This window comes from Pelophylax lessonae (genome assembly GCF_965119305.1).
Source record: "Pelophylax lessonae genome assembly, chromosome: 3".
Taxonomy (NCBI): domain Eukaryota; kingdom Metazoa; phylum Chordata; class Amphibia; order Anura; family Ranidae; genus Pelophylax; species Pelophylax lessonae.
In genome coordinates, this window is record NC_138770.1 from 559965083 (window position 1) to 559989626 (window position 24544).

Sequence of the window (24544 nt, forward strand, 5' to 3'; positions counted from 1 at the left end):
CGCAGGATAGAGGTGGAGGGAATTCCAGTTATCCTGGTAGCTCCGGACTGGCCTCGTCGGGCCTGGTACGCTGACCTGGTCAGGCTGGTCGCAGACGTTCCTTGGCGACTTCCTCTCAGGGAGGATCTGCTGTCTCAGGGACCGATCTTCCATCCTGCTTTACGATCGCTGGCTTTAACGGCCTGGCTATTGAGACCCAGGTGCTGAAGGACAAAGGGTTGTCGGCTTCAGTTATTCCTACTCTAATTAAAGCAAGGAAAGTGACTTCCAGAAAAGTCTATCATCGCACATGGAAGTCTTATATCGCGTGGAGTGAATCCCTTGGGTTCCCTCCACGTTCTTACTCGGTGGCCCGAATATTGGCTTTTTCTGCAAAAGGTGGTTGAGCAGAAACTGTCCTTGAGCACTATCAAGGGTCAGGTTTCAGCATTAGCAATCCTCTTTCAGAAGCCTCTGGCTACTCATTCCTTGATGCAGAGTTTTATCCAGGGAGTGCGGCACCTGGCTCCGCCGGTGCGCGCACCCTTGCCGCCCTGGGATCTTAATTTGGTGTTGTCGGTTCTTCAGAAACCTCCCTTTGAAAATATTAGGGAGATTCCCTTGCTTACTTTATCCCAGAAGGTGGCCTTCTTGGTGGCCATCACTTCTGCACGCAGGGTGTCAGAACTGGTGGCATTATCCTGTCGTTCCCCATATCTGGTGGTTCATAAGGATAAGGTGGTTCTTCGTCCGAATCCATCCTTCCTTCCTAAAGTGGTTTCAGATTTCCATCTAAATGAAGATATTGTGTTACCTTCCCTGTGTCCTAAGCCCAGTCATCCTCGGGAGTTTGCGTTACACTCCTTGGATGTGGTTCGGGCGATCAGGGTATATTTGAAAACGACGGACTCGTTTCGTAAGACGGATTCACTTTTTGTGATCACGGATGGCCCTAGAAAGGGGTTGCCTGCATCTGCCGTGACTATCTCTAGATGGATCAGACAGACGGTGGTACAGGCTTATTCTATTAAGGGACAGGTTCCCCCGTTCCCTGTTAAGGCGCACTCCACTCGGGCGCTTAGTGCTTCCTGGGCCTTCCGCCATCGGGCGTCAGTGGTTCAGGTTTGCAAGGCGGCCACCTGGTCGTCGGTTCATACCTTTACAAAATTTTATAAAGTTGATGTGCTGGCATCGGCGGATGCCTCTTTTGGCCGCAAGGTTCTGCAGGCCGCTATTTGAGGAGACCGTTGGTCTACCTCGAGGGTTTTTTTTTTCTGTTGGGTTTTCAGTTGAATCTCATCCTTTTGTTGATGAGCCTTTGAGACTTCTAGTTGGCACCGGTTGGGCCTTCTGGATTGGATTTTGATTTCCGTTATCCCACCCCTCATTTGTGGCACTGTTTTGGGACGTCCCAATTTGATATTAATCAAAGAGGACTGCGTCTGTCAATGAGCGACAGAGAAAAATGGATTTTTGTAAGAACTTACCGTAAAATCCTTTTCTCTTAAGCTCATTGACAGACGCAGTACCCGCCCCTCTATTTTTGAGTTGGGTTGGGTTAAATTCTCTGACACTGCTTTGTGACATAACTGACATCCTGTAGCAGAGAGAGAGAGGATATACCCTCTGGGACTGCCCCTAAGGTGTGGCCAGAACGTTTTCTTCTGCCTAGTGTCCTACTCCTGTAGAGGGCAGTATAACCCAATTTGATATTAATCAAAGAGGACTGCGTCTGTCAATGAGCTTAAGAGAAAAGGATTTTACGGTAAGTTCTTACAAAAATCCATTTATATCACAATATGTAATGAAACCAGTGCAAAATGTATAAAAACAAAAATCATTGAAAGCAGCTGAACACTCCAGGAACATTTACAGCACCCCATATATAAATGAAATACAAATAGTGCAGCGCTATAGAAATAAAAGTTCATCAATGATGAGCACACAGGATTCCAGACACTGTGAAAATGTGCCTTTAAGGTAATGAACTTCATGAACTAAACAATGTGCAGCCTCCACCATAGACACACTTTGCCGCTCACATTAACGCTGCACTATTTGTATTTAAAATATATGTACCGCTTAACCACATGAAAAAAGGGGCCAATTAATGCACACGAAGTGTGAAGGGGTCCTCAAGGATTAGTGCTCTTTTGGAGAATGAGGCTTTGTTTAACCCCTTTCCTCTGCAAAAAAGTTAGGAATTAAACGAACCTCATATGCAAACTTTCTTGGATCTATGTTTTTCAGCTTTCAGCAGTTTGCAGAGAAGGGTGAGGTGTAGTCTATAATCCTAGAGTACGCTTATTCCTTAAGCTATAAAAATTAAGACTCTTATCCCTTTTATACATTAGACACTTGCTGACCGGCCCATAGTAAAGATACGTCATCTAGCTGCCATAACCCCAGTATAATTTTTTAGTATGGCCGATTCTGCGTCCAATAAAAGTGGTCCTGCAGGCGGATTTGCTACGGTATCACTTTTAGAAGCTTTACCGTAGTTTCCAGGCTTACCTGGATCCATGGATGAAGCCCGGAAGCGATCCAATGTGGCCGTTTGCTGGGAAGGAAGTAGAGTGGGGCCAGGATGGCCGCCACTTGCCTCTATGCACTTGGAGGACCAGAGTGATGCCTGTTATCACTTTTGGTTCTCGGGCGAAAACAAATTTTTTTTTTTTTGTTTTTTTTTTTTTAAGTTAAAATACAAAAAAAAAAAAACTTTTTTTTTCCTTTTGCTTTTAAAGATACATGAGAGATATGTGGTCGGATCGCTGATCTCTCAATAAAGCCTGTCATCCTTATTTCTATTACAAGGGATGTTTACATTCCTTGTAATAGGAATAAAAGTGATTAAAAAAATAAAGGGACAGTGTAAAAAAGTAAAATAAATAAGAAAAAAAATATGTAGAGTGCCTTATTCCTCCGTGCTCGAGCACAGAAGTGAACACATGCGTAAGTTGCGCCCACGTACGCAGTGTTCACTAGACCTCCTCTGTAACTCAAAACAGGTAAACTGTAAAAAATTTTTAATGTGTTGCCTATGGAGATTTTTAAATGCCGTAGTTTGTCGCCATTGCACGAGCAAGCTCAATTTTAAAGCATGACATGTTAGGTATCTGACATCATCTTTCCCATTATACAAAAACATTGGGTAACTATTGTGTTTTGTTTGTCTTTTTTAATTCATTAAAGTGTATTCTTTCCAAAACAAATTGCGTTTGAAAGACAGCTGCGCAAATACTGTGTGACCTAAAATTTTGCAACGATCTGCAATTTTATTCTCTAGGGTTATCCTCTAGGGTCTCTGCTATAATATATATATATATATATATATATATATATATATATATATATATATATATATATATATATATATATATAGTGTTTGGGGGTTCAAAGTAATTTTCTACCAAAAAATACTAATTTAAACTTGTAAACAAAAAGTTCCAGAAAAGGCCTAATCAGCAAGTGGTTGGACAAGGTAAAAGTTATTAGATGATTGATCACAATTGATATACATTCCACAGGAAATAAAGACTGGCAATGGAACAGTTTTGTAAAAATTGCAGCAATGGAAAAGTTTCTCTATTGCTCATCTTAGTCAACAGATTCTAATTAAAAATAGGCACTTTCTTCCAAATAGGGAAAAATGGGGCTTTAGGGGTTGGAGTTATTGTATGGTTTCGTATTTTTTTTGATAGTTTACAGCTGGAGTTTTCCATAAAGGGCAGTCAGACTTAACACACAGTAAGAAAATCGGACTAAAAATACTACTTTCGGAGCGATCATCCGATAATCTTATCATTGGTACACAGCTTTTAAGAGCCAAACATGACAGGGACAAGCACAAAAATGTTTCTCGTACAATACCAGAACAAACAATCTTCGTGTAATTAGTAGAGTATTTGTACGAAAAAACATTGTGTGACCAAGACCGCGCATGCTTGGAAATGAAAGAACACATTACAATACAATACATTACATCACTTTTGAAGTTTAGTCTGTCATACGAGTATTTTCGTAACTTTAGTAACCTATTGATTTTTAATATAAAACTAGCATGCAAAAAAATAGCGGACGATCATTCATCGGATAATCTTCAAGTTTACAATGACATGTGAAATTTTAGTTTAGAATATGTTTTTTGCATCTCTTGCTGAAGTAAGTTTATTACTAGAGCATATTGTCTAAATGTTTCATTTAGTATACTTTGTATGGTAGTATTAAGGTTAACATAAATTTCCTATATGCTTTTTTTTTTTAGTATATCATGACATTGCAACAAAATTTAAGAGAACAACAATCAAAATGAAGAAACAAAACTCAGGTAGGTGCTTTTTTTGTTTTGTTTTTGTTAAGAATCATAATTTTGTTATTTTCCTGATTTTAAAGAAGGATCACAGTCATCAGCTTTTGGTGTTTGGCTTTCAGTGCTGAAATCATATTGAAATAGCGAAATTCCCCAAAGTGTGAAAAAGGTACCTAACCATAAGACCGAACACTCAGGGTAGATTCACAACAGATGCAGTGGGACTGCATGGGCGGGTATTCCAGCACATCCCCACTGCAAAGCAAAATGCCTTTTCTCCTATGTGACCGTGCATAGGCACGGTGAGCAGAGAAAACGACTGCATGCAGATATTTTTATCAGCTCAGTGCAAGGCAATCCTTTGTCTCGCACCGTGTGGCTGGCAAGAGAACTTTGAGATACCTTTATGACTAGCCCTTAGAGCTCTTTCACACTGATCAGTTTTTAATGTGCTTTTGATATTTAAAAAGCAAAACAAAATGCACTGAAAAATGTATCCTATGGAATTCTTCATACCAATGCGCTGCAGGTGCAGTAGATTTTTACAATTCCTACATGCTGCATTTTTGGTGCATGTTTAAAAATTGCACCAAAAATGCACCTCTCCATTGAAATAAATGGAAAGTGCATCAAAAAAGCACCAGCGGTGCAGTTTTGGTGCATTCTTTGAGTCGCATGTCCTAGTTTCACAGGTGCATGCTGGGAATCAGGAATTCTGAAAACACATTGAAAATGTGTCAAAAAAGGCAATATGTATTTTTGCAAAATACATTCTACGTTTTTAAGTGCATGAGTTTGAAAGAACTCTTAAAGCGGAGTTCCACCCTCATTTTCTTCTTTCCGGATTCCTGTGGGGAAAAGCATGTTTAAAAAAAATTGGACAATTTCTTTTTTGGGGGGGGGGTCACTTACCTTATTTTAGGGGCATCTCTGACCCCGATTTCCTCCTTCTGTGGACGCAGCCCCCGGGCGTCACTTCTGGTTTTGCATTGCGTCCTGGGAGATGCGAGTCATCAATCCCAGGATGCAATGGTAATGGCCGGCCGCTACTCTGATTGCTGATTGCCGATCGCAATCTACAGTGCATTGATTGCGATCGGCATTCTGGGAGCCAGAAACCAGGAAGAAGGTCACAGCAGGGGACACAGTGGCTTTAGACACCCACACCGGAGATGTCCGTGCTCTGCAATCAATTTTAAAGGTAAGATTTTATCTTAATTCAATTACTGTCCTGTACTGTAATGTGGGGTTAGTGTTAGTGTAATTGTTGTTCGCGTAGGATTAGGGGGTTATTTTTATCTAGAAAATGTCTTTGTGTCCGGAACTCCGCTTTAAGGCAACAGTGAAGCATGTTCCCTGCTTCTTATCTCAGGTACATAAACTTGTGCACATCAGGGATAAGCCGCGATTATCACATAAAATAATATTCACCTTAATCCACCATCTGTGTTTTTCACGGGCTCCAATTCCAAAATTCATGACTGAGATCCAATCTTTGCCTATGAACTGGCCAACCTCTTCCTGGGCAATCTCTGCCACTGGGCAGCCATTTGGAAATGTTTCCATCACACAGGGAGAGGCATGGATACCCAAAGAAGGACCTCTCCTCCTCTGCAAGGAAAAAGAAAGATGACTCAAGATTTGGAGCATCATGTGACCACAAGATTAGGTAAGTATTTAGGGCATTTGTTTTCCAAACAAATTCAGTGATTAGTTGAGGATGGGGGAAGAGGAGGTCAGCTATAAATGGCAAGTCTGGTGGGCTGCCAGTCTGAAATCTCAGTTTTTTCAACTAGTAATATCCATTTTATTTTTATGCAACTGGTATCCTGAGTAAATTTGTGTTGATCACAATATACTGATAGAGTAAAATGCTAATCTTGCGGATGAAGAGCATTGGCCTGTAAAGCAATTTTGTCTGTTGTAACAGGAAAAATTCTATTATACAAGGGCACGCTATCCTGCACTAATATTCTTCTTTTTCTTATAAACTATAATTGAAAAAACAAACTAGAAGTACCACAAGTCATTTTTACTGGTGAAGAATATATTGATTTCTGTGCAGCAGCAAGAACAAACTCAGTACACATTTTCATCTGAATGATCTTTAAAAGGCTATTCATCACACTTTAATTTACTAGATGGCTGAAATGTTTAATTTAGCTCACTGGACTCCAGTTTCCTTTCTCTAAATCATTCCTGTAGATTTTTTTTGTTTTTCTTTTTTTGGTGGGCTGTTGGGAACTCTGTGTTCTTGCAATTTGAACTTTAATTGAATGCCAACATTGCTCTTCTAGACATAAAATCTGTAGGATTATTTGTGCTGCCATGGTGAAAAACCAAGGGGCAGGCGCTCTCATTTACTCGACACTGACCAACGTTGCCTATTACAGATTTAGTGACAAGGTATCAAATGCTGTAAAATAACTGCAGAATGGTCTGGGTCTGTGTTTTTGTTTTGGCTTTTTTTTTTTTTTTCGCCACAATAACATGTTATTTTGGAAAGCCACAAAATATCAAAGTAAATTACAGACATCAAAGCTGTTGAAATGACTGTTTTTAGTCCGGTGTGATAAGGCTTGCTCTTCTAGGTATAGTCCTGTATATATCAGAATTGCTTGGTTACTAAGGAAAGCAGTGCAGAGCAAAATTGAGAAGCAACCCAAAGCCAATCAAATTTTAGCATGTTAAAAAACAGAAGCAGAACGCATCATAGCAACTAATGTATGTGATTATAATTATTTTCCACTTTTTATGTGGCTGTTAATGAATTTCCAATTGAAACATTCTTGTTGTTTTTCTAGTCGAAATGTTTTTTCTGTTTTGTTTTGGACAGAGTCAGGAAGACTTGGAACCCCTGTACAGGTTTTACTGCTTTCGGGGCACCATTTAAGGGATTTTCTGTCACTTTCTCTATTGATGAAAGGGAAAATCTTAAACCAGAAGAAAAATGGCAATAAAAAGCTGATGGGGGTCTGTGTTGCGTTTTTGATGCGGTTTTTGAGTCACATAAAATTTGCTGTAAAATCGCACACGTTTTTCAGTGGCCATTATCAGGACCTTTGTTTCTATTTGCAAAACACCAATAACCCTGACCTCAGTTGATAATTTTCAGCAGCTGGTATATCCCTAGTTCTAACCGTCCTCTAGAGTTTTTATGTGTTGATGAAGAGTTCTGTCTCTACCTGGTTAGTGAGCATGACGTGCAGAGGAAGCTCCAGCTTGGGGGCCACTGATAGTGGAACAGTAACCGCAAGAGCATAGTGAGCTATGAGTGCCTATGATCAGTCCATTAGTATCCGGTACTTCACTGGAAGATCGCCAGGAAATGCAACAGCTGACAACTGGAAGCAGGCAGGCTGACAAAGGGCTCGGCCGATGATAGGCTGTGGGTGGGCAGCAGGGAGGCATGAGGGCAGAAGATGGTGCGCTGGACTGAAGGAACTGAAGCAGACAGGAAAAGCTGCATGCAAGGTCATACAAAGGTGGGTTGCTAACAGATGGGTAGATCAGGCATAGAAAGCGGACAGAAGAATAGTCGGGTCACAGGCCAATGTCAGCACTGGAGAATGGATCAGACAAGAGCAGAAGGCAGAGGTAGAATCCGGGGACAAGCCGAGGTCAAGGCAGGTAACAGACAAGGATGGTCAGGAGCAAGCTGGGTCAAGATCAGAGGTCAGGCACAGGAATCAGGAACACACTCACAGAACGCTGTAGACCAAACAGCAATTAGCCAGTGCAGTAGCCCTGTTTAAATAGGCTGTTTGGCTCCATTATTGGTAACAGGCGCGCGCTTGGGAATGCGTGTCCGCATGTATCTGCTCGGCCAGCTCACAGCCAGGGTATAGGTATGTGCCTTGGAGCTCCATTTGTACTAGGGCAAAGCCTTCCCTGACACTTCCTGTCTGGTGTCTACAGGGCAAGAAGTGATGGGAAATCTCTCTAGCAGAACCCAATAGGCAAACCAGCCTTTCCTAACTCTATCCAAAACAAAACAAAGTTTCTCTGTCGCTCATTGACAGGCGCAGAATCCATATCTTGATATCCATAGGGTTATACTACCCCCTACAGGAGTAGGACACTAGGCAGGAAAAAAGTTCTGGCCACACCTATGGGCAGTCCTAGGGGGTATATCCTCTCTCTCCCTGCTATAGGATGTCAGTTTTTTTTCTGCCTAGTCAGGAGTAAGGACCTAAATTCTTTGCTGGGATCTCTGGTCCTGGCAAGTTTTTTTAGATAAATCTTTTTTTTAGTTAGCTTTTTTTTTCTCCAGTTGTTCCTGTGAGATCTTCAAGCAATTATGCCGGATCTGGGCGACGGGCTGGATGCTGAGATCCAGTGGTCACCCCAGCCGGCCTACGAGCGCGTGCCGGCCCAGCTCCTCGCTGGGTCGGCCGCGACATAGTCCCGCTGGATGGGGACTGGCCCGCGGGTTAAACGTCCCGCCGAGTCGCATACAACCGGTCGACTGGGCGGCGAGGGGTTTTGTCTGGTGTGGCGCCCGCTCTGTTCCGGTATGGTGAGTAAATGCTTCCCCCCTTTCTCCTCATGGCTGACTCTAGGTCGGACCCGGACCCCCACTAATCTGGGTTCCCCTCTGTTCCCCTGTTCACCCCCCCCTGTGGTGTCCCTCTTGTGTGTGTGGAGTGGCTAGCTGTTCGTGCAGGCTGCTAAGGGGGCGGGGGTGGGGGGGGTCCCAACAGTGCGGACGGCTCTTGTGCGGGGGGCTTCCCAAGGCCTACCTGCCGATCGATTGTCTGTTAGTGATGTGGGGACCCCCCTTCCTGCCGCAACGCGCGGGGCCGCCATTTTTCTGTAGTCCCTCGTGATCGCTCCACAGGACTTCCTTGTCATGTAGACAACGCTGAGAGCAGTCCTTTTGAACTCTGGTGCATCGTGTGGTGAGCCTTTTGGGGGTCTCTTTCTCTCTCTCTGCGGGGGTCTCGAGGCACACTGTCTGACCATTGAGGGGCGCTGTACGCTGGGTGACATTTTGCAAAAAAAAAAACGTTTTTTTCAATTTTGTCATACTTTGCTGATGGGTTCCCCTGGTGTTGCCATGGACCCTGCTGCACATGTGTCCCCACCTGATCCCCTCGAGGTGGCCGCAGGGCCCTCTGATTCTCCACTCACCATTGATGCATGCTTTCGGGGGTCCTGGAGTCATTTGTGTCCCGGGTGAAGGTGGCCTGTCAGGGACGGGGGGCTAAAAAGTGACCCCCGCCTACCCCTGTCTCGTCTGATGCCTCAGATTCTGATCCTGAGCCAGTCGCCTCTGCTGCGGGTTCCTCCTCTGGGGCTGCTGTCTCATGCCCCGTCTCCTCTGATAGTGAGGATGACCTTTCTGCCTCCGCCATAGCGCAAGACAAGGCACTGATGGACGCACTGATTGTGTCTGTCCGGGAGACCCTAAAACTGGAGGTTGCACTTGCGGATGCAGCTCATACGGAAGTTGCCTTTGGCACTCGCAAGCCCTCCAGGGTGGCGAAGGTGTTTCCCTTTCCCAAATGCTTTGACGACATCATTAAGAAGGAGTGGGTCCGTCCAAAACGATCCCCTGGGATGCCCAAACAGATTGCTAGGCACTACCCGTTTGAAGAGTCCCTCCTTAAAAAATGGACGATACCACCTTTGGTGGATCCGCCGGTTTCCAGACTAAATAAGGCTACTGTTATCCCGTTGGAGGATTCCCCGTCCTTTCGGGATACAGTTGATCGTAGCGCGGAATCTGTGTCCTGTTCCATATTTTCCCTGGCAGGGTCGGCCTTGAGGCCATTGTTTACCATTGCTCTGGTTTCGCAGACGTTGACGGAATGGGCCAAGCTGTTACGCCATGACCTGGAGGGGAGAAGTCTCCCCCCTGCCGTGGCGGAGTTGCTGGAGCAAATGGTGCAGGGGCTACAGTTTGTGACGCCGCGCTGGACGCTGCTCCATTGCTGGGGCATGTGTCAATCTCGGCGGTGGTCCTCCGGCGCATGCTATGGTTGAAGTGCTGGTCGGCAGATCAGGCTTCCAAAAAAGGTGCTACCTGTTTGGTGCTACCTTGGATGAGATTATCAAGGATCTCACTGGGGGCAAGAGCACCTTTCTACCACAGGCTAATAAGGGTAAGGAACCTCGTCGCAGACAGGGACCTTCCTTTTCAGCTCACAAGAAGTTTTTTCGCTCCTCCGGGGCGGGCGACAAGGCAAAGCCCTCCAAAGCCCCCCCGGGGGTTTCAAGAGACCCTGGTCTGGTAAGCAAAAATATGGTCCTTCCAGACCTGAGGATAAGACCGCTTCAGCCTGAAGGTGCGCCCCCACCCATATCAGGGGTGGGGGGGGGCGTCTTCGCCGGTTCCCGGACCCGTGGCTTTCCAGGATTCAAGACAAATGGGTTCACAAGGTCATACGGTCGGGATACAAGATCGAGTTTCGATCGCTTCCACCGGTGCGGTTCTTCCCTTCCAATATGCGACTGTCCCCGGATCGCCTAACGGCTCTGTTGGGGGCAGTGCAGGACTTGATGCAACAAGGAGTGGAGTCCATTCGCACAGTGGTGGCCTCCCTGCATCAGGGGGATTTTCTGGCGTCCATAGACATCAAGGATGCCTATCTTCACGTTCCCATTTACGCAGGACACCAGCGGTTTCTGCGCTTTGCTGTGGGAGAGGACCATTATCAGTTTGTGGCGTTACCCTTTGGTCTCGCCTCTGCTCCCCGGGTTTTCACAAAGGTTTTGGCCCCAGTTCTGGCTGTTGCGGCTGCGGGGCATATCAGTTCTGGGCTACCTGGACGACCTCCTCCTCTGTGCGGAGTCTCCGCAGGCTCCGTTTCATACGCGGACTCTCCAAAAGGAGATTCTTCTCAAATGGAACCGGAATCCTGATTCCCTGGACAATCGGATCCGGCTGAGCGAGCGGACCAGGGAGTCTCTGGTTTGGTGGCTTCGGTCTCCGATGCTCAGTCAAGGGAAGTCCTTTCTTCCGATCTATTGGACGATTGTCACCATGGATGCCAGTCTATCCGGGTGGGGAGTGATTCTCTGCAGGCTGTCTGCTCAGGGGCTATGGTCCCTGAAAGAATCCAGGTTGCCCATAAATGTGTTGGAACTGAGAGCGATCAGATTTTGCCTGTTTCACTGGACCGAGCATCTTCGGGGCTGCCCGGTTCGGATTCAGTCGGACAATGCCACGGCCGTGGCTTATGTCAATCACCAAGGGGGTACCAAGAGTGTTCTGGCGGCCGTGGAAGTGGCCGGCATTCTTCATTGGGCGGAACGGTTTGTTCCGGCTCTTTCCGCAGTTCACATTCCGGGTGTGGAAAATTGGCAGGCAAACTTTCTCAGCCGTCAGACCTTGGATCAAGGGGAATGGTCTCTTCATCCAGAGGTGTTTCACCAGTTGTGCCTTCATTGGGGCACCCCGGACGTGGATCTGTTGGCATCTCGACTCAACAGGAAGGTGCAGAGGTTTGTAGCCCGCTCCCGCGATCCTCTGGCGGACGCCGCAGACGCGCTGGTTGCTCCGTGGGGGCAGTATCAGCTGCTGTATGCCTTTCCTCCTCTCAAGTTACTGCCGAAACTTCTTCGCAGGATAGAGGCGGAGGGAATTCCAGTCATCCTTGTGGCCCTGGACTGGCCTCGTCGGGCCTGGTACGCCGACTTGGTCAGGCTGGTCGTGGACGCTCCTTGGCTACTTCTTCTCAGGGAGGATCTGCTGTCTCAGGGACCGATCTTCCATCCTGCTTTACGATCGCTGGCTTTGACGGCTTGGCTGTTGAGAGCCAGGTGCTGAAGGACAGGGGTCTGTCTGTTTCAGTTATTCCTACTCTGATTAAAGCGAGGAAAGCGACTTTCAGAAAGATCTATCATCGCACATGGAGGTCTTATATCGCGTGGTGTGAGTCCCTCGGGGTTCCTCCACGCTCTTACTCGGTGGCTCGGATATTGGCCTTCCTGCAACAGGGGGTTGAGCAGAAGCTGGCCTTGAGCACTATCAAGGGTCAGGTTTCAGCTTTGGCGATCTTCTTCCAGAGGCCACTGGCTACTCATTCTTTGGTGCGGAATTTCATCCAGGGGGTGCGGCACCTGGCTCCTCCGGTGCGCGCGCCCTTGCCGCCTGGGATCTTAATTTGGTGTTGTCGGTTCTCCAGAAACCTCCCTTTGAAAATATTAGGGAGATTCCCTTGCTTACCTTATCCCAGAAGGTGGCCTTTTTGGTGGCTATCACTTCTGCACGCAGGGTGTCGGAACTGGCTGCGTTGTCCTGTTGTTCCCCCTATCTGGTGGTTCATAAGGATAAGGTGGTTCTTCGTCCGAATCCATCCTTCCTTCCTAAGGTGGTTTCCGACTTTCACTTGAATGAGGATATTGTGTTACCTTCCCTGTGCCCTAAGCCCAGTCATCCTCGGGAGTTTGCGTTACACTCCTTGGATGTGGTTTGGGCGATCAGGGTGTACTTGGCTACTACTGACTCTTTTCGTAAGGCTGATTCACTTTTTGTGATCACGGATGGCCCTAGAAAGGGGTTGCCTGTGTCTGCCGCGACTATCTCTAGATGGATCAGACAGACGGTGGTGCAGGCTTATTCTATTAAGGGTCGGGTTCCTCCGTTCCCTGTTAAGGCGTACTCTACTCAGGCTCTTAGTGCTTCCTGGGCCTTCCGCCATCAGGCGTCGGTGCTTCAGGTTTGCAAGGCGGCTACCTGGTCGTCGGTTCATACCTTTACAAAATTTTATAAGGTTGATGTGTTGGCATCGGCGGATGCCTCTTTTGGCCTCAAGGTTTTGCAGGCTGCTGTTTGAGGGGACCTTTGGTCTACCTCGGGGTTTTGTTTTTTTCAGGTGGGTCTCATCTTCTTGTTTCGATGAGTCCTCTGAGGGTTCTTCTGGTTGGCTCTGTTTTGGCCTTCTGGATTGGATTTTATTTCTGTTATCCCACCCCTCATTTATTTCACTGCTTTGGGACGTCCCTATGGATATCAAGATATGGATTCTGCGTCTGTCAATGAGCGACAGAGAAAACTGGATTTTTGACTTACCGTAAAATCCTTTTCTCTTAAGCTCATTGACAGACGCAGTACCCGCCCCTCTATTTTGAGTTGGGTTGGTATGAGTCTCTGACACTGCTTTGTTACATAACTGCCATCCTATAGCAGGGAGAGAGAGGATATACCCCCTGGGACTGCCCATAGGTGTGGCCAGAACTTTTTTCCTGCCTAGTGTCCTACTCCTGTAGGGGGCAGTATAACCCTATGGATATCAAGATATGGATTCTGCGTCTGTCAATGAGCATAAGAGAAAAGGATTTTACGGTAAGTCAAAAATCCAGTTTTGGTGATGCTGGACAACTTTAAGATATTTAAGACACTCTCTGAATTACACAGTGAAAATGTTCAATTATAATTAGGATAGTAAACAACTTGTGCTTTTGGGCTTTTACCACATTTATAGTGAATGGTCTTTTTTTTCTTTATGTCTGTTATTTATATATGATATGTCTCTGCCTTGTAGATTTAAGAGAAAACTTAAAATCATCTTTTGTATATGTTTTCTTAGGTTATGGTCTCCGTTGCCATAGAGCAATCATCACTATCTGCAAACTGATTGGCATCAAAGACATGTATGCAAAAGTGTCAGGTTCCCACAATCTGCTTAACATTACAAGGGCACTCTTCCAGGGTCTAACTGAGCAGGTATGTCACTATATCATAGTTGCATAGATAAAAAAAAAAGACACAAGTCAATCAAGTTCAACCTATTTAAAAACAATATATAAATGGAAAACCTATACAGAACTGTAAATCCAAAGTTGATCCAGAGGAAGGCAGACAACCCTTATACAACATGGTCCAGTCTGCCCCAACAGGGAGGAAAATTCCTTCCTAAACCCTTAAGGCTGATTTTACTCGGGCATTCCCTGTAGTCCGCATCTGCCTGCACAGCAGGGAGTCTCCCCGCTGAGCAGGCGGGTGACAGGTCTGTGTCTACTCCTCTATGCAGAGTGGACACAGACACAGCCCCGCTGTTCTCTATGGGGCTGTCGAATGGAAACAGGCCGCATTAGGCATGTGTAACCTACAGTGAGCAGGGGTCAGAAATATATAATAAACAGAGTGGTGGCATCAGGAATATGTAACACGCAGAGTGCAGGGATCAGAAGAACATAACTCACAGAGTGCAGTGGTCAGAACTATGTAGAGAGTGCATGGGCCAGGAGTTTTCTACCATGCAGAGTTCAGGGGTCAGGAGCACATAACTCAGGAATGCAGGGGTATGTAACGCACAAAATGCAGGGGCTAGGAGAGTGTGACGCTAAGAAGTTAGGGAACAAAAACAGGTAATGCATAGATTTTAGGTAAATGTACTTTTAAGTCCCTCCCTGCCCCCAGAGCAAATAAAAAAATAAACATGTACTACAGCGCAGGGGTCAGAGCTGTAAGGCACAGAATGCAGCAATCAGGAATGTGAAACCCACCAAGAGCAGAAGTGTATATTACAGATACACAGAGCGTCACTTTCCTCAGTTCTGCAATTACTGCTGTATCTGAGCTCTGATAGGCAGCCAGTGGGCAAGGACAGAAGCTAGCTGCTGCTTCAGCATGCCAAGAAGCTAAATAAAAAAACATTTGGCAGCAGATGCAATGCCAGAACCATGGACACCAAGCAATGCGGGGCACGTGCTACATGTGACTGCTTTAGCTAATTGCTCATAACTAATACCAAGGCCTAGAATACAGTATTACCAATTAACTATTAGCTTCATTTTAAACAAGCCTAAAGCTTCCCCATGAACCAGTACAGAATCTCTGGCATAAAACTTTTGACCGAAGCCACTACTCATTTTAGTACTTTCACTTTCTATGCCTTATTAATAGCATGCTGCAGGATCCAGATCCTTCAGAGAAAGCACTTCACACTGTTAGGCAGCTAATCAATAGAACCATTCTCCAACTTCAATAACCCTCTTTAGGTCTAGACTTGTTAACCATTATCAATGCCAAATATGGAAACTTTGGTTAGTATTAGCCACACCTTACTAATACAACAGCTTATTATTACTGTTATTGTGGATCATTGAAGACATTTTTAATTTTTTTTTTCTCATACGTCCTCTGACAGTCGCCGTCTATCCATTTAGCTTTCACTAATGGTAATGGCGCCCTCTGCAGGAGCAAGCTAGGCAGTTTAACAGGTTAATAAAACACTTTCTATACCTAGACACACCTCTAGGGGGCCTTCCCTCAGCCATTATCCTGAACCAGATATCACTGTTCCTCAGTTTTATGCTGTCTAGCATCAGGAGTAGGCTAGCTCCTCCTTGCTGGAACCTAGCGTCTTGGTTTCTTTATGTTTTTTTTTCCCAAAATATGTGTTTTTCTTCTGAAAATAGCTTTTTATTTCTCTCACTTTTACTAGTTGTCAGGGAATTTTCCTGGAGGACAAGTTACAGCAGAGCTGGGCCTCGCACTGGATAATATAGAGCCTTATGGAGTCCCAGCCTCGCAACGACAGTGCCCCTCAGAATGGGGATGAGCCTGCGGAGGTACATCTTCGCCGAGGGTGTCTCAACTCCAGAACGCCCGCGTGTTGCTAGCATCCCTCCTCAGGGTGGGAGGTCTCCCGTATCAGAGCGGTGCCCGCGTCTTCTGGACTGGTGAGTACTAATACCCCCTTGTCCCTGGGTAGAACCTTTAGGGGGGTTTGTGGGCCCACTCTTAGGGGATGGCAGGGCTGGTGGTCCCTGTGGTATCCCCCTTCTGGCCGGATCGGTATGTTTCCCTTCCTCCCTTGCCCTGATGAGGGCGCTGTGCGGAGTACTTGCTGTACCCGTAGTGGGGGGCTCCGTAGCTTTAAGGGGTTCTCTCTGGGGTCCCCTGTGGTGGCCAGACTGCATGTATGTGCTAGTATTGGCGCCATTTAGCACGGCCGCCATCTTTGATAAGGGCAGGTGGCTGAGCTCAGTGTGTGGGCAGCAGCCATTTTAGGGCCTTGTCCTGGCGCCGAACGGGCGCGATCTTGGCTAAGGGCAAACGCCTAGTAAGGGCAGCGGCCATCTTGCCTGTGATTCTTCACATTGATTTTCAATAGGCATCATTTTTTTGTGGCTCACGGGCATCGGCCTCTAGGGGTGTTCGGTCACTTCCTCCTTCCCTTACATTTTCCCCACCGAGCAGCGGGTGGCAAGTACTGTCACTGTAGGGGGGTTTTTACTATTTCCTCGGGCATTATCCTGAAAAAAAAAATTTTTCTTGTGGCTCTTGCCTTCTCTGAAGGGGCTCTTTCAAGTAGCGCAAGCTGCGGTGGGGGTCCGCGGGGACCGCCGATTTAAAGGGCCAGCGTCCCCTTAATTTTATATTGGCAATATGGACTCCCAGGATAACAAAAATTCCCGCAGACCTGGTGGGGGCTTCGGGTACTTCTGAATCATCTTCCATGGCCTCATATTCTGCTGCTCTTGTGACTTTGGCGTCCAAAGTGGATCTGCCGATGTCGGAACACTCTTCTCAAAAATGGCCTATGCCCTCCCAGTCCTCTGACTCAGAGCCTGAATTGGTTGCCACGGACAACGTCCCCCCAGAGGGGTCCCTGTCCTAAGCTTCTGAGGAGGAGGAATCTTCCTCCTTGGTGGTGCGGTAACGCGCTACGATGGATGCCCTCATTAGCACCATTAAGGAGACTTTAAATCTTGACGATGAGCCATCTCAGTCAAGTTAGCGGGCTGCTTTCAGGTTCCGAAGGGCCCAGAAGTCAGGTCAGGTTTTCCCCTGACCTGAGGAGATTCACAAAATTGTGAACGACCAGTGGCATTGCATTAAACATATGCTGGTGGTACCTAAGCGGTTTCACTACCGCTATCCCTTTTTGGGGACAAACGTTGGACGGTGTCCCCCAAGGTGGACCACACTGTTTCTAGGCTGAATAAATCCACCTTGATGCCGTTGGAGGACTCCCCGGTGTTCAAGGATCCAGCTGGAGGTGCCTTCCCGCCACATTTACTTGCTCTCTGCTAAAACCTATGTTTGGCTCGGTGATGGCCTCTCAAGCTCTCACGGCATGGTCCAAGGTGCTTTGGAGCACCCTGGTGGCGGAGTCGGCCTCTCCGACTGGCCTTCACATGGTGGATCAGATTACCCAGACTGAGATGTACCTGTGTGACGCGGCCTTGTACGAGGCTCCGTTAGTCGCTCGGCTGTCTGCGGTCGGGGTCGCGATCTGCCGCATTATTTAGCTTTAAGGCTGGTAGACTGGCCACGCTTCCAAAAAGACGGTGTCTGATGTCCCTTATGTGGGAAGTCGTCTTTTTGGGGACACTCTGGATGAGTTAATTAAGGGGCTTAAAGGGGGATAAGAGTACTCTTTTGCTCCAGGTCACTAAGGGTAAGTCCACCCGCGCTCGGCGGGGGCTTTCTTTCAAAGCTCAGCGTGGGTCCTTTCGTGCCTTTGGGGTGCAGGAAAAAGGAAAATCGTTCAAGACCTCCGGTGGTCACAAGAAGCCATGGCTGAAACAACTTATCGATTAATCGATTATGAAAATAATTGTCAGCTATTTTTGTAATCGATAAATCGGTCAGCCGATTAGTTGTCCTGCATACAGAATGCACTATTTGCATTACATATCAGAAAATACAGTGCAACGCACATACAGCTCAGTACACTGTCCGTACATGTCAGTAGATGGCAGAGAATGTGTGAGGAGCAATGCCTCATGGGAAATGGAGTCTTGGGCAGGAGAAGGAACCAAGTGATGAAGGCAGAGGTTTTTTTTTTTTTTTTTTACCTTGCTATATACCTTGCTTACAATCACTTTAAGGGCTCTGTGCAGGGAAGATCAGCATCTGAACCCAGAGCAGTGTTAATTTTGTCGATTAAAATGTTTTCATCAACTAAATGAACACAATTTTAGTCGACTAAAATACGACTAAAACTAAATCAATTCAGATGACTAAAATACGACTAAAACTAAAATGGCATTTTAGTCATAAGACTAAAACTAAATTGAAAATTGATATCATCAAAATTAACACTCCTCTGCTGGCCATTTCTAAATCGGCAACACCATTCCATGCAGAGCATGTAATAATAGCACATTTAGTTTAAACATGTATTGCACCACCGCATAATCATAAGTAAGGGGCATCTACTAAGCTGCTGAAAACTAAAAAATTAGGAAAAAGGCTTTTCGTATATTTTTCCCAATATTTTATGTTGGCAATATATTCAGGTAATATGTGCAATGACATTACAGCCAATGGAGTTTACAGTTTTTTTTTTTTTTTTTTTGTATTTTAAAGTTGCACTTCGGTTTGTCAAAAAGCAATATTTCTGTTTGTTTATGAAATTTGGTTTTATTTATAAAGATGTTATATATCACAATGGCTAAGAGTCCATTCACACTGATCTGACTTGGACCGCGGCTTGTCAGCCTGACAAGTCGCGGTCCGTCACGCTCCCATTGTGCGGTATAGGAACAGTTCTATAAGGAGCGACACAAGTCGCTCCGACTTAGAAAAAAGTTCCTTTACTACTTCAGGGCGACTTGCATAGACATTCATTTTATGAAGTCCGTGCAAGTCGCGTCGAAGTCGCGCTGCACGCAACTTCACAGGTCGCCCGAAGTCGGATCCGCCGTAGTGTGAACGACATGTAAATCTGTGTCTGTAGTGCGTGTTCAAACCTTATAATAACATATTATTAGATTTTTTACTCCAGGAGTATACAATTAGTTTGGAAATGCTAGAAAAATGTTTAAATAATGCATTACAATTAACCTAAACCTATTCGATTTGTAGTTGACTAAAATGTACTGGAGATTTTAGTCGACTAAAATATGACTAAAACTAAAAACAATTCAGATGACTAAAATACGACTGAAACTAAAATCGCATTTCAGTCAAAAGACTAAAACTAAATCTAAATTTGCTGCCAAAATTAACACTGACCCAGAGAAGGTGGAGGCTGATAGACTGGAGGTTATATAAGGCATTACAATTACATTTAAAGTAAATGTTTAATAGTATTGTGCATTATATTTAAAAATATTATATCCATGAAAAAAAAAGTCTCAGCTGTTAGTACTACTTTAATATATAAATGTTATCCCCTTCCCCCCCCCCCCCTCACTCTTCATATAGCTTTATGTTTGACTCCCAGTTAAAATATTCTGCATTTTTTTTTCTATATACATACACATGATACAAGATATAAATACTTTCACTGTTTCACAGTAGAAATTATAATTATATTAGAGTAGTGATTATCTGCTGTTTTTTTTTTTCTATAAAAGGCTATTTATTTATTTATTTTTTTAACCCCATCATGACAGGTGATAAAAAAAAAGCATGCTGCTGCTACTAAAGGTCTTCTGCTGCCCATACATGTATTGGATTTTTGGACAAAAATATTTGCATCTATATTTATACAAAAATGATTTGTATATATGTGTAATGGACAAGTGTTTGAAAATTCCACATGCTTTTTGCTTTTAACATTCAATTTTAAAATTAATATAACTTCTGAGCAAAAACCACATCCACTATTTGAAGATTTGTTTGATCGAGAAGTTTTCCATTCTGCTCCTTCAAATGTTCCTGTCACTGTGGTTGACAACAAACACCAAATGGACCCCACTAATGGTTAGAAAACCGGATGAATGTTTTTTAAACTTTCTAAAAAAATTTAGTTTGTGTATGGCCAGCATAAGTGACAGCAGGTGCAGGGAGCTTGTATCAAACTACCTGCCTATTAATAAGGGAGTGTGTCATGAATATTATATAACAATCCAGTCTGAAAATTTGCAAGACAGTGTTTTAGGTCTGATATGTACCACATTTAAACCTCCAATAATACATATATCTGTCTCAGAGTGGATTAAATATCCAACTATATAGCTTGATATTTATATTTACCACTGCATATAGATATTCAAGAATATTAACTCAATTATACACCATCCTTTTTTGAGTTGAGGTTTCTATCCGATTAGTCGATTAATCGAAACAATAATCGGCCAACAAATCGATTATGAAAATAATCGTTAGTTGCAGCCCTACAAGAAGCCATGGTTGGGTAAGCCAAAGGCCGGTCAGACCGGTTTGGCGACCCAGTCCACCTCTTTCTGAAGGGACGCCCTCACCCGTTTTAGGGGTGGGGGGACGTCTGCGTTGCTTTCAGGAACCCTGGTTGTCCAGCATTTGGGAAAGGTGGGTTCACAAGCTGATTCGTTCAGGGTACAAGATCGAGTTTCGATCTCGCCCCGCAGACAGGTTCTTCCCATCAAATCTTCAGTTGACTCCTGATCGTCTCAGAGATCTCATGGGGGCGGGACAAGATCTGCTAGCCCAAGGAGTCGTTGTGCCAGTGCCTTCTTTGGACAGGTTTTGTGGTTTTTATTCCAACCTGTTCATGGTTCCCAGAAAGGAGGGCAAGGTTCATCCGATTCTGGACTTAAAGTCTCCGAACCGCTTTGTGCGGGTGCAGAAGTTCCGGATGGAATCCATCAGGTCAGTGGTGGCATCGTTGAGTCCAGGGGACTTCCTGGCCTCCATCAACTTGAAGGATGCGTATCTGCACATCCTTATCTACGAGGGTCATCAGAGATGTCTCTGTTTCGCGGTGGCAGGGGAGCACTACCAGTTTGTGGCGTAGCACTACCAAGGTTTGGGTTCCAGTGCTGGCTTTACTGCGTTTAAAGGGGATTGCGATCCTCGGTTATCTGGACGACCTCCTGTTAAGGTCGAGATTGCGTGCAACTTTGATGAGAGATCTGTCCGTGACAGTTCAGACGCTCCAGGAGTTCGGGTAGACCATCAATTTTCAGAAGTCGGCACTAACACCTTCAGTTCGTCTTCAGTACCTGGGGATGGTCCTGGACTCTGCACGAGTTTTCCTTCCGGAGGACAAACTCCGGATCCTGCGGGACGAGATCAGCTCCCTCAGGGACAACGATCTCTCCTCCTTTGCGGACCTGTATGCGGTCGCTGGGTCTGATGGTTTCGGCCTTCAAAGCCGTCCCATTTGCTCAATTTCACACGAGGACTCTGCAAGCAGAGATCCTGGCCATGTGGGACAGAACGCCTCAGTCTTTGGTTAGATTGGATCTTTTGTGGTGGCTCCGGTCGCCAACCCTGACACAAGGCCAGTCCTTCCGGCCTCTGCTGTGGATGGTGCTCACCACGGATGCCAGCCTGTCGGGCTGGGGAGGAGTTTTGGGCATGCTTTGTGCCCAGGGGACGTGGTCGGCATAGGAGACCTCCTTACCGATAAAACGTCTTGGAGCTCCAAGCAATCAAGCTTTGTCTGTTTCAGTGGCCATCTCGACATCAGGGTTGTCCGGTTCGGGTACAGACGGACAACGCCACGGCAATGGCTTATATCAATCACCAATGGGGCACTAAGAGTACCCGGGCGGCCAAGGAAGTGGCCGAGATCCTGTCTTGGGCCGAAACGCACGTTCCGGCAATTTTGGCTGTTCACATTCGGGGTGTGGAGAACTGGCAGGCGGACTATCTGAGTCGTCGGGCCTTGGACCAGGGTGAATGGCCCTGCATCCGGAGGTGTTTCGCCTCCTGTGTGCCCGGTGGGGGACTCCGGACGTTGATCTGTTTGCGTCCCGTCTCAACAAAAAGGTGGGAAGGTTCGTGGCCAGAACCCGCAATCCTCTGGCGGACGCCACAGATGCGTTAGTGATGCCTTGGCATCGGTATCGGCTTATGTATGCCTTCCCTCCGATTCAACTGTATTCTACTAGAGCCATCAGTGCCTCTTGGGCTTTTCGCCATCAGGCTTCTGTGGCTCAGGTGTGCAAAGCGGCGACCTGGTCGTCTGTGCACACTTTCACAAAATTCTACAGAATTGATTTACTGGCATCCTCGGATGCTTCCTTTGGCTGCAAGGCTTTGAGTGTGGTGGTTGTTTGAAGAGACATTTTTTTCTGTCTCTTCCTAGGGGTGTTTTTTTGTTGTTCTGGGTTTGCTCCCGGTTTGGGCTTGTTGTCCTGTGGGCTCAGGTTGTTTTCTAGCCCGGTTGTTTTCGTTACCTTTAAGGTTGGTTGCATCTTCCCACCCCTCACACCTGCACTGCTTTGGGGCATCCCACTAGTGAAGGCTAAATGGATGGGCGGCGACTGTCAGAGGACGCAAGAGAAAATAGAATTTTTGTAAGAACTTACCGTAAAATTATTTTCTCTGAGTCCTCTGACAGTAGTCGCCCCTCTGGTTTTTGGATCTGGGGGTTATTGCCTTCCGGTACTGCTTGCTACAAACTGAGGAACAGTGATATCTGGTTCAGGATAATTGCTGAGGGGTGGCCCCCTAGAGGTGTGTCTAGATATGGAATTTTTTTTATTAACCTGTTAAACTGCCTAGCTTGCTCCTGCAGAGGGCGCCATTACCACTAGTGAAGGCTAAATGGATGGGCGGCGACTGTCAGAGGACTACAGAGAAAAGAATTTTACGGTAAGTTCTTACAAAAATTATATTTTTTTTGTAAAACTTTGACTTAATAAAGAAACGATTTGCTTATTGAAACAGGAAACTCATCAAGAACAAGCCAACAAAAAAGCACTTCATGTTGTGGAGTTTAGAGAAGAATGTGGTCCCCTCCCTAGAATTGTAGCTTCACCTCGTGGATCCCTTTCAACAGTTCCTGAACCCGAAGGAGATATAAAAGACATACCGCTAGACTGGGATGACATTAAAGTGACCCAGGGAATAAAACGCTCTGTCTGGGCAAATGTGAAGAGGTCAGTTTTGTGAAGATCTAGAAACAATATGAAGGACTGTAAGGGAAACTGATAATCGTGTTCTTCATCTATGTGCTTATTGTTAACTGATTCTTTCATCACAAGGACACAAAACAAAGTTGTCACCATAAAGTCACGATGAAGAATTATAAGGCACATGTCATGTCTTTCATATAAAAAATGTAGAAAGTGCTCAACATGTATGGTTTATATGTCCAAAGAATGTCACTAAAAATAAAGATAGTTCATTTGTACTTGATATCTCCTTTGTATACTTTGGAAATGGTTTGCAAAATGTTATTGTTTTTAATTTTGCTTTTGGTTTTCACTGTTGTTGACTTGTCAGCAGTACACACATACAGTATCTCACAAAGTAAGTACACCCCTCACAATTTTGTAAATATTTTATTATATCTTTTCATGTGACAACACTGAAGAAATGACTTTGCTACAATGTAAAGTAGTGAGTATACAGCTTGTATAAAAGTGTAACTTTGCTGTCCCCTACAAATAACTCAACACAGTCATTAATGTCTAAACCGCTGGCAACAAGTGAGTACACCCCTAAGTGAAAATGTCCAAATTGGGCCCATTTAGCCATTTTCCCTCCTCAGGGTCATGTGACTAATTAGTGTTACAAGGTGTCAGGTGTGAATGGGGAGCTGGTGTGTTAAATTTGGTGTTATCTCTCTCTCTCTCTCTCTCTCATACTGGTTACTAGAAGTTCGAAATGGCACCTCATGACAAAGAACTCTCTGAGGATCTGAAAAAAAATTGTTGCTCTACATATAGAGGGCCTAGGCTATAAGAAGATTTAAAAGACTTTGAAACTAAGCTGCAGCATGGTGGCCAAGACCATACAGTGGTTTAACAGTACAGGACAGGTTCCACTCAAAACAGGCCTCGCCATGGTCGACCAAAGAAGTTGAGTGCACATGCCCTGCGTCATATCCAGAGGTTGTCTTTGGGAAATAGAGGTACGAGTGCTGCCAGCATTGCTGCAGAGGTTGGAGGGGTGGGGGGGTCAGTCTGTCAGTGCTCAGACCATACGCTGCACACTGCATCAAGTTGGTCTGCATGGCTGTCATCCCAGAAGGAAGACTCTTCTAAAGATGATGCACAAGAAAGCCTGCAAACAGTTTCTTAAGACAAGGCAGACTAAGGACATGGATTACTGGAACCATGTCCTGTGGTCTGATGAGACCAAGATAAACTTATTTGGTTCAGATGGTGTCAAGCGTGTTTGGCGACAACCAGGCGAGGAGTACAAAGACAAGTGTGTCTTGCCTACAGTCAAGCATGGTGGGAGTGTCATGGTCTGTGCCTGCATGAGTGCTGCTGGCACTTGTGAGCTACAGTTCATTGAGAGAACCATGAATGCCAACATGTACTGTGACAAACTGAAGCAGAGCATGATCCCCTCCCTTCAGAGGCTGGTCGGCAGGGCAGTATTCCAACGTGATAACCCCAAACACACCTCCAAGATGACCACTGCCTTGCTAAAGAAGCTGAGGGTAAAGGTGATGGACTGGCCAA

General features: G+C 45.6%; 1 protein-coding gene across 1 annotated transcript in view; it reads left to right on the forward strand.

Annotated features, from left to right (window-relative positions):
• The window catches only part of MRPS5 (mitochondrial ribosomal protein S5), a 297159-nt gene extending 274103 nt beyond the window's left edge, over positions 1-23056 (forward strand). Inside the window, exons 9-11 of the mRNA XM_082251224.1 lie at positions 4244-4306; positions 13825-13961; positions 22797-23056. Coding sequence (XP_082107350.1) covers positions 4244-4306; positions 13825-13961; positions 22797-23021 — 425 coding nt within the window. The 3' untranslated portion in view covers positions 23022-23056. The remainder of the gene's footprint in view (positions 1-4243; positions 4307-13824; positions 13962-22796) is intronic.
• The last annotated feature ends 1488 nt before the right edge of the window (positions 23057-24544 follow it).